The sequence below is a fragment of the Giraffa tippelskirchi genome, chromosome 6 (genome assembly GCF_054371585.1).
Source record: "Giraffa tippelskirchi isolate mGirTip1 chromosome 6, T2T-mGirTip1v1.2.pri, whole genome shotgun sequence".
Lineage (NCBI taxonomy): Eukaryota > Metazoa > Chordata > Mammalia > Artiodactyla > Giraffidae > Giraffa > Giraffa tippelskirchi.
The window spans coordinates 115,563,518-115,579,625 of record NC_137280.1 but is presented as its reverse complement, the minus strand read 5'-3'; the positions used below and the strand labels follow the sequence as shown (position 1 = coordinate 115,579,625).

At 37.1% G+C, this 16,108-nt stretch overlaps 1 protein-coding gene across 8 annotated transcripts in view; it reads right to left on the bottom strand.

Annotated features, from left to right (window-relative positions):
• Positions 1–1,656: 1,656 nt before the first annotated feature.
• NLRP3 (NLR family pyrin domain containing 3) overlaps positions 1,657–16,108 on the bottom strand; it is a 101,557-nt gene continuing 87,105 nt past the window's right edge. For all 8 annotated transcript variants that reach the window (XM_081502084.1, XM_081502085.1, XM_081502090.1 and 5 more), the window contains 3 exons: positions 7,567–7,737; positions 6,846–7,016; positions 1,657–3,944 (listed from right to left, as the gene is read on the bottom strand). In XM_081502084.1, the coding sequence (XP_081358210.1) occupies positions 3,845–3,944; positions 6,846–7,016; positions 7,567–7,737 (442 nt within the window). In that variant the 3' untranslated portion in view covers positions 1,657–3,844. The remainder of the gene's footprint in view (positions 3,945–6,845; positions 7,017–7,566; positions 7,738–16,108) is intronic.

Here is a 16,108-nt window from a genome sequence, read left to right as displayed (position 1 = left end):
AAAAAAGTGTTTTGTGCATTGTCAGGATTAACTGAGTTTAGAATAAATTTAACTGAGTAATGAATTTTTAAAAGTAAGCTGATGTAAGACTTGAATGGGCTTCCCTGGTGGCTCAGACAGTAAAGAATCTGCCTGCAAATGCAGAAGACCAGGGTTCAATCCCTTGGTCGTGAAGATCCCCTGGAGAAGGAAATAGCAGCCCACTTCAGTATTCTTGAACGTGGCTTTTCTCTCTGTTAAGAAGACAGGAGACCCAGGTTTGATCCCTAGATCAGGAAGATACCCTGGAGAATGGAATGACTACCTACTCCAGTATTCTTGCCTGGAGAATCCCATGGACAGAGGAGCCTGGTGGGCTACAGTCCATGAGGTCACGAAGAGTCAGTTAGCAACTGAGCATGCACATATGCATACATTGTGAAACAATCATCTCAATCAAGCTAATTAACACATCCATTATCTCACATAGTTGCACTTCTCCTTTTGTGTATATGTGTGTGTGTTTGTGTGAGATGAGAACATTTAAAACCTACCCTCTCAGCAAATTTCAAGGATACAATTCAGTATTGTTAACTATAGTCACATTATTGTACATATAGCTTTGCTTTTAAAATGTGTCTTCATTACATTTGTAATTTATTTGTATTATATAAGGCAGAAAAATAATGTTTCTATGTACATGGCTGCTTGTTCCAGCCAGGTTCATTGACTAGTCTTTCCTTTTCTCAACATTTTTGGTGTCATAAATCATATTTCCATGCATACCTATGCTTGTGCATGAATTCTATCCTGCCTATACTACATCAATCAGTTATTAATCTCTAGTGTGGCAAGCTCTCCTATGTTGCTGAGTTTCTTCCGGATATGCTTTGATTCTTATTTTTCATATTCATTTAAACATTATCTTGCTAAATTCTGTGGCAATCTCTGTCAGTATGTTAATGACAATCGCATTGAATTTTAGTTTGAGGGGAGGGATAATTAGCAGTATATGCTGTTGAATCTTCCCATCCATGAATATGTCATATCTCTCAATCTCTCCATTCATTCAAGTCTTCTTTTGTATGATTTTTATACAATTTTTAAAAAATTTATTCCAGGCAAATATTGACTGAAAGAAAAATGTACAAGTTAAATTTTATTCAAGGTCTTACTGAGGACTTTAGTCCAGGAGATAGCCTCTCAGATACCTCTGAGGAACCGCTCCAAAGAGGTAGGGGAAGAAGCCAGTATACGTGAGATTTGGTGGCAGGGGGAGGGGTGTGCTTAGGGAATGAGTATAGTTAAAAATACATCTTGGTAAAAGATTATTGCTAGTCACGAAGAAAAAATATCTCAAGTTAATGATTACTGTGTTTTTTTATGTAAGGTAAGATGAAAGAAACCGGGTTTATTAAAATTCTTCCTGAGATCCATCTAACTATCTAAGAAACCTGTTTGCCCACAACACAGAGCATCTTGTAGTCATCTTTAATTTCCTCTGTCTGAAGCACAGAGTGCACTTCTGGTCAATGACTCCAGAGGATGAATCTTTGTAGACTTGGGTGGTGATAAAAATTCTCTTTGCTCTTCTTTTGCCTGTACACTTAATAACTTTTATTGCTATGATTAATAGGATTTTGTTATATTTTAAGCTGCAGGTGTTTAGAAATACCATTTTTTTAAATTATTTAAACTTTTTATTTGGAAATAACATCATATGTACATAAAAGATGCATGAATAAGAACAATTTAAAGGATCATTTAATAACTCCCCCACCCCAACATCTACCCATTATCAACACTGACATTGACATTCTTGAAGAATATAGTCTCCTTTCCCTTTTCATAGAGCTTCCTCATTTGGAGTTTTTGTGGTGTTTACTAATTAAATTTTGGGTTCTCAACCAGAAACACACAATAGTGATATCAGTTTCTCCTGAAGTCATTTTACCTGAAAGAAGGCATCCATCTGCCCTCCCTGATATTTTTCATTAGATGGTCAGAGTACTGTCAAGTTTCTGCTTTTTATATAGTTAGTATCTTTCTTTTGCAACTGATTAGCCAATGTAAAAAGATAATTTCAGACTACATAAGAATCCTGCTCATCATTTAAATTTCCTATTAGGTTTTAGCACCTATTGCTGCTTCATCCCTGACCCAATTTTTACTATGATGTTTAGAAAGAATGATTTCTTTCCAACTGCTTGTGTTGATGTTTGCATATTGATTTTCTATCCATCATCTTTACTTATTTTTTAGTTCTCCTAGTGAGAAAACTTCATGGATTTTTCCAAATTAATAGTTATACTGTGGGGACTTTATTCAGATATTTCTCTTGACCATTGAGAGGTAAACTCTTAATCCAATTTTGAGAGCCTAGTACACAGAAATTTTTCTATCTTTCTAGTTTAGCTGTGTGTTTCTAATTATATTTTATCCTGAATGTCAAGGTATTTTTAGCAGAGAGGCAGTCTGCAATAGCTCACTTAACTAAGATACAAAAATACACATATCAAGACTAGAGTCACACAAAAGTGCTGGTCCTACAGAAGACAAAGACAAAGACTTTGCATCAGAATATAAATTACATACTGCTTCCCTATTGAAAGAGTCTTATAATGAAAAAAAGTTAGCTCACCTAAAAAAGCAGTTTTGATCCCTGGGTCTGAAAAATTCCCTGGAGAAGGGAATGGCAACCCACTCCAGTATTGTTGCCTGGAGAATTCCATGGACAGAGGAGCCTGGCGGGCTATACTCCATGGGGTTGCAAAGAATTGGATACGATTGAGTGACTAACTTTCACTCTTATCAGAAATTCATAGGCTACACTCTGACAAGCAAGGTCTAGATGACTGGCTTGAAAAAGGAAGTAGTATTTCTATCTTGAACAATTCCATGTGGTTCGAGAGTTTCTCCATGTGTGGAAAAGTAATTAATCAATACATATTAATGAGTTAATGCTATGTGTAGTGTGATAGATGAAATGCTCTTGTGATGAGACAAATCCAAGATAAATTCGTAAAACTGAAGGCAAAATGCATTTTCTACATAATACTTCTATTTATGAATATAGGCTCCATCTACTCTAAAATTTTCCTTTGCCTGATTTTCAACCTCCTGTCTTACCAGAACTGAAATTTCAACCATCAGAGTTAGAGGGATTTTTTTTTCCTTATTCATTACAATTGAATCATCTGGCAGAGAGATTTTTTTTAATACATGAAGCAATTTAATTTATCTTTAGTAGTTTAGATAAATAAGTAAAAGGCTTTCTAGACACTCTCTCTTAAAACTAAGGAAAGGAAACAATATAACTCAATAAATACAATAAAGTTTTTTTCTATTTTCAAAATTTCCAACCAGCTGCAATATAATAAACATCAATTATTTTATTAGAATATATAACAGTTCAAAAATTAAAAATAAATAAGTTGCTGCCACAAAATTGCAGCGTAATATATAGTTAACTCATTCTGTTATGGTCAGTTAAGAGAAAGATGGCAGGAAAGATGATATAGTCAAAAGAAAAAAAGTGGGGAGAGGTACAAAGGAAAGGAGAGTTAGAGTAAAAACAGAAAGAGAAAGAAAAAGTATTTTCCTGAATGAGTTAGGTACATGAGGTCACCAAGAGGAACACATCCTCTGACTGCGGCACTGTGGTAAGAACTGTATCATTTGATGATTTTACTGCCCTGGTGTCTTCAACCTGGGGGTAAAGGAGATTCTCACATTCACCAGGACCATCAGCAAGCTTTCACTCTTCCTCACTGGACCAGAAGAATTGCAGAGAGGTGATCTTAATGCTGAAGGAGGAATGCTCACCGCCACTTGTCCACACCCGAACGGCAGAGCGCTTCCACCACTACCGAGAAGGCTCAAAGACGATGGTTAATTCAGGCTTTTCTTCTTGAAGTGTTTCTAGTGCACGTTTTGTATCATAGTTGAAATACATTTCACACAACCTATAAAAGCAAAAAAGAGAGCCTTGGATTACACTCTTCAAATGAACACTTTTAGAGTTTTTGGCTTTAAAAATCTCATCTCCTCTCTTAACCTCACACTTCTAAGCTTTCCTGTGCTGCATATCATGCCTAATGTGGTTTCTGTTACATTTTTAACCTTCAAGTTTGGAAATGTTTAAACATGTGCAAATATAAAAAGAATAGTATAATTAATCCTGCCATCTAGCTTTGACAGGTAACAACTTATGGCCAATCTTGTTTCATCTATTACCCACCCAACTCCTCACATCAGTGGATTATTGTAAGCACAGCAGTTCAAGCATCTATAAAGATATCAATGTGTGAAATGAAACAACTTTTAAAAGAGAATTACAATGCAATTATCACACCCAAAAAAGTTAACAATAACTTCCACATATCAATATACATCCAATCAGTGTTTCAATTTCAACAGTCTGATAAAATTTTTATATTATGTTCATTTAATCAGGAGCCATATAAAGCCCACACATTGAGAATTCCCTGGTGGTCCAGTGGTTAAGATTTGGTGCTTTCACTCCTGTGGTCTAGGTTCAATTCCTTGTCAGGGAAACAAGTTCCCACAAGCCACGGCCCACTCTTCCACTCTGCCAAAAAAATCCACATATTGTTATTGCTTGGTATGCCTGTCAATGATATGAGTTCTTCCTCTATCTCTCTCTTTTTTTTTATCTCCCTTGCAACTTAAGTAAGAAATTATGCTATTTATCTTGTATCATTTCTAATAATCTTGATTTGGGTGTGTTATAGATGGTTTATGTTCCTTCAAAATTCATATGTTAAAGCCCTAACCCTCAATGTGATGGTATTTGGAAATGGAGCCTTCAGGATGTAATGAGGGTTAGATGAGTTCATGGGGATGGGTCCTCAAGATGGGATTAGTGCCCTTATAAGAAAAGATACCATAGCACGTACTCTCTATCTCTGTTTCTGTCTGTCTGTCTTTCTCTCTGTGTACCACATGAGGGCACAACAAGCCCAGAAGAAAGCTCTCACCAGAAACCAAATCAGCCAGCACCATGATCTTGGATGTTCCACCCTCCAGAACTATGAGAAATGAATGACTATAATTTGTTTAAGGCATATAGTCTAGTCTATTTTGCTACAGCAGCCTGAGTTCACAAGGCAGGTTGACTGCATCCATGGACTCCCCAGTCTGTTTTGAGCTTGTCCCTCATCTCCAGAGTGTCCTAAAGATATAGATAATAAGTAAACAAGAAAATGATATAGCTTATATGATGGTGGTCAACACAGTGGAGGAAAATAAGCAGAGAAGAGGAAAGGCATTGCTGGGTTGCTATTTTCAGTAGGATGTTTACAGTCAGACTTACAGAAAAGACCTCTGAGCAAAGAATTTAATGATGCACAGGAATAAGACATGTGGACATCAAAGTTTAAGAAGTCTCAGGCAGAGGGAACAGCAAGTGTATAGATTCGGAGGTGACAGTGTTTTTCGAAACAGCAAAGAGAACAGTGTGAATGGAGAAGGGTTAGAAGATGACTGCAGAAATAGCAGGATTATGTGGGGCCTTAGACACTGCCATGAGTTTGTGGCTCTCGCTTTGTGAAACAAGCACGTTAGTAGGAGTGATATGCTGTGACTCACGTTTTAGCTCTACCCTCTATCTGCAGTGGCAGATGAAGAATAGCCTATCAGAATGCCACCAGGACAATCCAGACAAGAGGTGACAATGGCTTGAACCAGGAGAGGAGCTGGGAAGCCGGCAAAAAAGTGGTCAACGAGTGGGCATGCTGTGAAAACAGTTAAAAGGACATGCTAATGGACTAGATATGCACATAAAGAAAAAGTGTCAAAGACAACACCAGGCTTTCTGCACTTGAACAGTTCAGACTGAGTTGCCATTGACTGAGATGGGGGAGAAACAGATTTTACACAGAGGGGAACAGCACGGGTTTGGGTTTGGACATGTCAGGTTTGGGAGGCTTATTAGATATCCAAGCAGAAAGGTGGACAAGCATTTAGACATGGAATTCAAGGAGATATGAACTAGAAGGAGGGGTACAGCACATATGTGATAAAACCAGAAGACGAGATGATATTTTTTTAAAAGAGCAGAAAGTATAGAGAAGAAAAATTAACTCAGAGATTGCGTTCTGGATATTCAGCATGCAAAGGTCAAGATGATGAAGAGAAACCAGAGGAGACTGAGCAGAAATAGCCAATGTAGTAGGAGAAAATTCAGAGTAGAGTATGTTGTCCCAAAAACCAAGTGAAGGAAATGTCTTTAGTGGAGGATGTGATTACCAACGCTGGCAGAAGTTACGAAACTAATTAGGAAGCTCTTACTAGAGAGTTAATAAATGAGTGGCTTAGAGGCATCACTGATGATGGAAGGGAGCGGATGGTCCCAATACCCTGAAGATAGGCCACATTTTATGAATTTATGATCTTGATGTTTCTGGAGCACTTTTCATTTAGAAATTCTCAGAAACAAGATGCACAACACCCCTACTATGCAAGGACTTTTACAATAGACACGTCTAATTTTACAAAGTACAATACCTTGTATAGAAATATAATTCTATTCAGCTACTTTCATTGGGAATTGTGTTTCTTTCAGGAATATGGATGGAAAGTCTTTTCACACCCAACTGAAACTTCGTTATTCTAAACATCTGGACGAAGTTGAATATGTAGTTCATGACTCACATACAGTATATTTTAAAAAAAAGAAATCTGCAGTTGGACAAGGCTCAACCTTCAGACTGACTGACTGAACTGAACTGAACTAAACAACCTTACCCAGAGTGCAAATGAAGCCATCCTGGATTTTGGAAACTGCAAAAATTTTCTTTAGCACTGTGAACCCTGCCATACAAATTTCTGCAGGGCACACTTACCTCAGGCTTTTCAGGAGGCAGCTCTGCTGTTTGAGCACTTCACAGAGAAGCATGACCCCCAGATCACCCAAGTCATTGTTGCCTAGGCTCAGCTTTCGCAGGCTCTGGTTAGAAGTTAGAAGTGTGGAAAGATCCCAGCAGCAGTGTGATGTGAGGCTGCAGTTGTCTAACCTGCAAGAAAGAAGGTGACTTTTTTTAAGTGTCCCCTTAATTATCCTACACAGGTCTCCCTGATCTTAGCCTGTAATATTTCAAATGTAGGAAAAGCTCAGGATTAACAAGCCTTGAACTGCTTTATGTGCCAAGAGTTATTCTCTCCCCTTCAAATGAGAGTGTTTTTTCCAGTCTACTGGATTGTGCAGATCAAATTAGTAAGGGCAGTTTGTGAAACAGTTCTTCCCAAATTCTGTAACAAATTTTCCTAAAACAAAAGCACATACAAACCCCAAGAAACTGTAGTATTTACCTTTACACTATCTATTTTAAATTAGTTTATTTATCTATTTTTTAACTTTACAATATTGTATTTGTTTTTCCATACATTGACATGTACCTTTACACTATCTAAAAGTACAACTCCTCCCAGTCCCATAATCCTGTAATAAGCCAAACCTAGGAAGACACTATCACTTCTCAGATATAGATTCATCAATCTCCCAAACTACCCCATTCCCCAGGGCCACTATGCATTCCTATCACCATAATAAGCTACGAGACTTACTCCAACACCTGAAGCTTGCAGTTGTGGTGCAAGAGTCCCTCACAGAGTAGCTTGACCCCCATGTCTCCAAGAGCATTGCCCTGTAGGTAAAGGTGGGTGAGATTCCGATTTGTACTGAGCACTGAGGATAGAGCTGGACAACAACCTGACGTAAGGCCAGAATTCACCAACCTGTGGAAGGAATAAGGAAAAGAAAATTCAATGTGAGGTAGGGAGGATAAATCAGGAGCTAAGGATGAACATACACACACTACTATATATAAGACAGATAACCAGCAAGGACTACATAGCACAGGGAATTCTACTCAATATTCTGTGACAATCTATATGAGAAAAGAATCTAAAAAAGAATGAATATATGTATACGTGTAAGTGAATCACTTTGCTGTACACCTGAAGCTAACACATTGTAAATAAACTGTACTCCAATAAAATTAAAATAAATTAAAAAAAAAACAAACAAAAATCCCTAATGCCCAACCTTTTTTGGACATCACACAGCTGTCTCAACATAGGAACTTCATCTTATCTGAAAAGTTTCATCCCTCAACTTACAGGCCAGAAGCCAGCATCTTGAATATAATCTGTAGACAGTATGACTCCCTATCTCTGGCCTCATAAAAAATACAGATGATGTCTAAGCAGATGCTTTCCTGGGGTCAGTAGAAGAGACAGAGCAAAAGCAAACTGATCCACATTACCTCCACATTTCTCCTTCTTCCTACATATATTCCCTCTGGCTATACATGTTCCTCACAACCACTTCTTCAAGAAAGACATCCCAGATTATCTCTTACCATTACTACTAATTCTCATTATTTTTATATTAACAGTACAGAGACTACCTTATTTGATTTTTCTATCAACTGGGCAAGGGGGCAGTGTAGCTCCAACTATTGAATATTTTTTTACAGATGAGAAAGCTGAAGCTCATCAAATCATGCTCCCCTTAAGGTCAAAGAGAAAGTATTTGGAAGAGAAGGAACCTATACTAACACCTTCTAGAGTCATCCCCTGCTCTGTTGCCCCTTCTATCCACCTCATACTATGTTCTGCACTATAAAGGGCCTCTCAGAGCATAAACCTAGTTCTGCATTATACTCAGTAAAATTAAGACTGTTTATGTACTACTCTTGGGTCAAGTTGAGCATACACCATACATTTGTGAAACATATACCATATGTTTGTGAAAAAGCATTTCACAAGCCGCTCAACTTTATAACCAGATAATACTATAATATAGCATTATCACCCAACAACAGCACGAAGGCTCTGAAACAGAGAGCTGTGTCACTCCTGAAAAGAAGCTCAAAGGGTGGTATATAGTATACAGAAAGTCACAATGTGAGACCTTGAACAAAGCCTTGATTTAAGAGTATCTCATGGGGGAACATTCCTTTCTGCCAGAACCCTTAACAATGATATGTTTTTAAATTCTACAGTATCTTGGAATCAGGAAAAATAGAAGGAAGTCATTCAGATAGTATAGCATGAACAGATGACCAAAAGGAAACAGAAGTACTTACCACCCACTGGTCTCCATCTTCCTAGTCAAGGATGAATCACAACAAAAAAGACTGAGCAAGCGAGACAAAGAGGGAAATGAAGCCCAAGAGGCATGAGCAAAAGAAACTGAGTGGTTTATAGCAAGTTCTTATCTCCAGCTAAGAAGAATTTTATCAGAAGATCTTTAGTGAACATGCAGAAGAGTTTTTCAGGACTCCTGGCTGTTAGAATGAATGTTTGTAGTCCCCTACCCCCAAATTTCATACGTTGAAATCTTAACTCCCAATGTGATGGTATTAGAATGTGGGGCCTTTGAGATGTGAGTCCTCATGATAAGATTAGCACCCTTATAAAAAAGACCCCAGAGATTTGCTCTGCTCCTATTACCCTGTGAAAACACAACAAGAGTGGCTATACGCAAAGCAGGAATGGAGTTCTTATCAGGAGCCAGGTGATCTACAGGCCTGATCCTAACCCTAAACTTGGATTTCCAACACCAGAACAGTGAGAAATAAATATTTGTTGTTTGAGCCACCCAGTCTGTAGTATTTTTGTTATTGCTGTCCAAATGGACTAAGATACTGGCAAAGATGAAGAACATTCCAGAAGCCTAGAGATAGTCATCAAAAAGGAAAGGAAGAATATTTTGAAAGTTACAGAATAGTAATCTTTACCACTGTTTCCAAAAACGTGTTGGAAGGTATTATACAACAGATGTCTGAGGAGAAGTACACAATGACGTGGCAGCAATTAAGAGCAGATAGGGTGGTTTTGTTAAGAATAAGTCACATCAGGCTCATCAAAATATTGTTAACCACTGAGATTGACTGATGGGTACACAGAGCATATAGTGAAATGTTCAGAAAATCAAACCACCAAGCCCTACCAAACAATCTATTCGGTTAGAGGAATGTAACCAACATCCTATATCTTGGTTTCACCCAATCCATTCAACTCAGATCTACATTTACATTTACTGAACATAGATATTTCACCATGTATTATATGGTGATTGATTTTTTAAAAATCACTAATGATTTTGTGATTTATGTCACAAAAATGTCTCACAAAACTGAGGAAGAAGGTTTAACATCTATTGAGCATCTACTAAGTGCCTGGCTGTGTGATGATAAATTTAAATAGGATTATTTCATTGAAGTATTACAAAACCAAGATGCAGGTGTTATTTTTAGCTTTATTTTTAAATAGAAAAACTGAGAATCAGAGAAATTAATTGAAGAATAAGAAGGTGTTTTCTAGATGGATGGTGGGAATGGGAGAGAAAGGGTAACACTTTAGGCAAAAGGAAAATGTTACACAAGGGTGAGGAAGGGTGAAAAAGTGGCCAGGTTCTTAGAATTAAAAATTAATTTAGTATGACTCAAAACACAGTGAAGGGCCTGGTAGGCAAGCGGGAAGGAGCAGTGATCTAGGGCTGATCAGGTATAACCTTATGTGCCAAGCTAAGATATATTAAATTTACTCTGACTTCAAAGAAGAACTTCTGAAGGTTTTTTGAGCAAAAGTCCAATATTAACCAATTTGCACTTTAGAAAATTCCCTGCACTGTTACGTAAAAGAAAGACGAAAGGCAGAGGGGATTGAAAGTAAAAACAAAATAAAAATTATCTTCTGTTTACTTGTCAGCCCCCTGGAATAGAGAGGGCAAGAAGAGGTCAAAGGAGAGGGATGAGAAATAAGTTACAAGAAATAAAGATTGCAAATGCTTAGTATGTGATGCTTGTGTAACACTGTGGAGGGGTCAGGGGCAATATGCAGTCAGAAAGAAAGATCTAAAGTTCAAGATAAGAAAATTTGACTATAACTAACAAAATATAAAATGCCTAAGTTTTGTCTTATTAATTCTACTTATAGGTTCCTGTCTCAAAAGAAATACGCTTACATAAAGTATATATAAATATGCTTTTTTCAGAGTTATTTGTTGATGTACTCATACAATAGTACATCATTCAATGAGCAGCTAAATACATTACTATAATGAATACTACAGAGCTTTTTACCAAAATCTGTTGATTTGTATGTAGCAGCATGGCAATGTGTCCACAATAAATGAAAAAAGCAAATCATGGAAAAGTATCCACATAACGATTCCTGTTTGGACAGATACAGTGTTATGGGTTGAATCATATCCCCTAAAATTTCATATGTTGGAGTCTTATCCCCCAGTACTTCAGAATATGACCTTATTTAAAAATAGGGTTATTGAAGATGTAATTAGTTAAGATGAGGTAATTAAAGTAAGCTCTAGTCCAATAAGACTGATACCATTACAAAAGGGGGATATTCAAACAGAGAGACAGACACACATCAGCACAGTTAGAATACCATGTGCTGAAAAAACTAAGATTTAAGTGATATACCTACAAGTCAAGGAATGTCAAAGAATGCCAGTGAACAATGAGAAACTGGAAGAGAAGTATGGAACAGATTCTTCCTCACAGCCATCAGAAGAAACCAATCCTGACAACACCTTGATCTTGGACTTTTAGCTTCTGCTATTGAAATTAAATAAACTTTGGTTGGAACTATTTTAACAGCAGAATACACAGTCATCTCAAGAGCACTTGAAACATTTTCTAGGATGGATCATATGTTAGGCCACAAAACATCCACTTATGATAAAAACCCTCCAAAAAGCAGAAATAGAAGGAACATACCTCAACATAATAAAAGCTGTATATGACAAACCCACAGCAAACATTATCCTAAATGGTGAAAAACTGAAAGCATTTCCCCTAAAGTCAGGAACAAGAAAGGGTGCCCACTCTCACCACTACTATTCAACATAGTTTTGGAAGTTTTCGCCACAGCAATCAGAGCAGAAAAAGAAATAAAAGGAATCCAGATAGGAAAAGAAGTAAAACTCTCACTGTTTGCAGATGACATGATCCTCTACATAGAAAACCCTAAAGACTCCACCAGAAAATTCCTAGAGCTAATCAATGAATATAGTAAAGTTGCAGGATATAAAATTAACACACAGAAATCCCTTGCATTCCTATACACTAACAACGAGAAAACAGAGAGAGAAATTAAGGAAACAATTCCATTCACCATTGCAACGAAAAGAATAAAATACTTAGGAATATATCTACCTAAAGAAACAAAAGACCTACATATAGAAAACTATAAAACACTGGTGAAAGAAATCAAAGAGGACACAAATAGATGGAGAAATATACTGTGTTCATGGATCAGAAGAATCAATATAGTGAAAATGAGTATACTACCGAAAGCAATCTATAGATTCAATGCAATCCCTATCAAGCTACCAACGGTATTCTTCAGAGAACTAGAACAAATAATTTCACAATTTGTATAGAAATACAAAAAAACCTCAAATAGCCAAAGCAATCTAGAGAAAGAAGAATGGAACTGGAGGAATCAACCTGCCTGACTTCAGGCTCTACTACAAAGCCACAGTCATCAAGACAGTATGGTACTGGCACAAGGACAGAAATATAGATCAATGGAACAAAATAGAAAGCCCAGAGATAAATCCATGCACCTATGGACACCTTATCTTTGACAAAGGAGGCAAGAATATACAATGGAGAAAAGACAATCTCTTTAACAAGTGGTGCTGGGAAAACTGGTCAACCACTTGTAAAAGAATGAAACTAGAACACTTTCTAACACCATACACAAAAATAAACTCAAAATGGATTAAAGATCTAATGTAAGACTACAAACTATAAAACTCTTAGAGGAAAACATAGGCAAAACACTCTCCAACATAAACCACAGCAGGATCCTCAATGACCCCCCTCCCAGAATATTGGAAATAAAAGCAAAAATAAACAAATAGGACCTAATTAAACTTAAAAGCTTTTGCACAACAAAGGAAACTATAAGCAAGGTGAAAAGACAGCCTTCAGAATGGGAGAAAATAATAGCAAACGAAGCAACGGACAAACAATTAATCTCAAAAATATACAAGCAACTCCTACAGCTCAATTCCAGAAAAATAAACGACCCAATCAAAAAATGGGCCAAAGAACTAAACAGACACTTCTCCAAAGAAGACATACAGATGGCTAACAAACACATGAAAAGATGCTCAACATCACTCATTATCAGAGAAATGCAAATCAAAACCACAATGAGGTACCATTTCACGCCCATCAGAATGGCAGCTATCCAAAAGTCTACAAGCAATAAATACTGGAGAGGGTGTGAAGAAAAGGGAACCCTCTTACACTGTTGGTAGGAATGCAAACTAGTACAGCCACTATGGAGAACAGTGTGGAGATTCCTCAAAAAACTGGAAATAGAACAGCCATATGACCCAGCAATCCCACTGCTGGGCATACACACTGAGGAAACCAGAATTGAAAGAGACACGTGTACCCCAATGTTCATCACAGCACTGTTTATAATAGCCAGGACATGGAATGGATAAGGAAGCTGTGGTACATATACACAATGGAATATTATGCAGCCATTAAAAGAATACATTCGGATCAGTTCTAATGAGGTGGATGAAACTGGAGCCTATTATACAGAGTGAAGTAAGTCAGAAAGAAAAACACCAATACAGTATACTAACTCATATATATGGTATCCAGTTAATCGGTAAAGATAACTCTGTATGCGAGACATCAAAAGAGACACAGATAAATAGAACAGTATTATGGACTCTATGGGAGAGGGATAGGGCAGGATGATACGGAGAACGGCACTGAAGCATGTAAATTATCACATGTGAAACGAATCGCCAGTCCAGGTTCGATGCATGATACAGGGTGCTCAGGGCTGGTTCACTGGGATGACCCGGAGGGATGGGATGGGAAGAGAGGTGGAGGGGGGTTCTGGAAGAGGAACACATGTACACCCATGGCAGATTCATGTCAATGTATGGCAAAACAAATACAATATTGTAAAGTTAAAAAATAGATAAATAAACTAATTTAAAATAGAAAAAAATAAATCTTAAAAAATTCAATAAGATTGAAATTATGCCAAGTATCTTCTCTGACCACAATGGTACAAAAGTAGAAATCAATAACAGGAGGGTAACTGAGGAAACTCAAATACATGAAAATTTAAACAACACTCTTCTGAACAACCAATGAGTCAGAGAAAAAATGTTACAGGAAATAAAAATTAGCTTCAGTTAGACAAAAATTAAAACACAATATACCAAAACTTATAGGATGCAGCAAAATCATTTCTGATAGGGAAGTTTCTAGGTATAAATGCACACATCAAGAAAACTGAGAGATCTTAATTAAGCAGCTGGACTTCCTTGATAGCTCAGAGGTTAAAAATCTACCTGCCAATACAGGAAAAACAGGTTCAATTCCTGGTCAGGAAATCTCCTTGGAGAAGGAAATCCCAACCCACTCCAGTATTCTTGCTTGGGAAATCCCATGGACAGAGGAATGTGGCAGGCTACAGTCCATGGGATCCAAAAGAGTCAGACACAACTTAGCTACTAAACAACAGCAACAATTAAACAACTAACTTTACACCTCAAGGAACTAGAAGAAGGGGAATAAAGTAAGCCCAAAGTTAACAAAAGGAAGGAAATAAAAAAGACTGTAACAGAAATAAATAAAATAAAGAACAGGGAAATAATAGGGAAAAAAAATAGTAAATTGAGTTGGCCCTTAGAAAATTCACAAATGTTTAGCTAGAAAAAAAAAATTAATAAAGAGAGAGAGAACCCAAATCAATAAAATTATTTAAAAAGTGAGACATTAAAACTGATACCACAGAAATACAAAAGATCTAAAGATCATGTAAACAACTATAACCACCTGGACAATCTACAAAAAGCTGAAAAATTCTTAGAAACATACTAAATACCATTGAATCAGAAATAGAAAATCTAAACAGACTAATCACTAACAAAGAGAATGAAGTAGCACTCAAAAAAACTCACAACAAAGAAAAGCCCAGGACCAGATGACTTCACTGATGAGTATTAGTAAACATTTAAAGAAAAATTAATGCCAATTCTTCTCAAATTCTTCCAAAAATCAAAGAGAAAGGAACAATCACTAACTCATTTTATGAGGCCAGTTACCTTGATACCAAAAAAGACACTATAAGAAAAGAAAACTAGAGGCCAATCTCTTTGATGAATATAAATTCTCACCAAAACACTAGTTAACTAAATTCAGCAACACATTATTAGGCTCATGCATTATAATCAAGTGGAATTTATCCTCAGATGCAAGGACTGTTCAACATATGCAAATCAATCAATGTGGTATATCACATTGCTGCTTCTGCTGCTAAGCCGCTTCAGTCTTGTCTGACTCTTTGCTACCCTATGGACCATAGCCCTCCAGGTTCACCTGTCTGTGGGATTCTCCAGGCAAGAATAGTGGAGTGGATTGCCTTGCCCTCCTCCAGGGGATCTTCCCCACCCAGGGGTTGAACCCATCTTCCCCACCCAGGGATTGAACCCACATCTCTTACGTTGTGGCAGGCAGGTACTTTACCACTAGCACCACCTGGGAAGCCTGATATGTCATATTAATAAAATAAAATTTAAAAATTAAAACAGACTCATGGACATGGTAGAGGGGAGGAAGGAGGGGGTGGGGTGTATGGAGAGAGTAACATGGAAACATACATTACATATGTAAAATAGATAGCCAACAGGAATTTGTTAGCCAATGGGAATTTGCTGTGTGACTCAGGGAACTCAAACTGGGGTTCTATAACAACCTAGAGGGGTGTGATGGGGAGGGAGGTGGCAGGAAAGTTCAAGAGGGAGGGGTCATAGGTATACCTAATGCTGATTCAAAAAGTTTCATTCTTTTACATGTGAATATTCAATTTTCCTAGCACCATTTATTGAGAGACTGTCTCTTCTTCTTGAGTATCACTGGCTCTCTTGGCAAATGTTAGTTGAAAGTATATACTAACTTATTTCTGGGCTCTATATTCTGTTCCAATTATTCATTTGTCTGTTTTTTTCGCCAGTGTCATACTGTTTAATTTCCCTAATTTTATACTATAGTTTGAAATGGAAATGTAATACCTCTCACTTTGTTCTTTT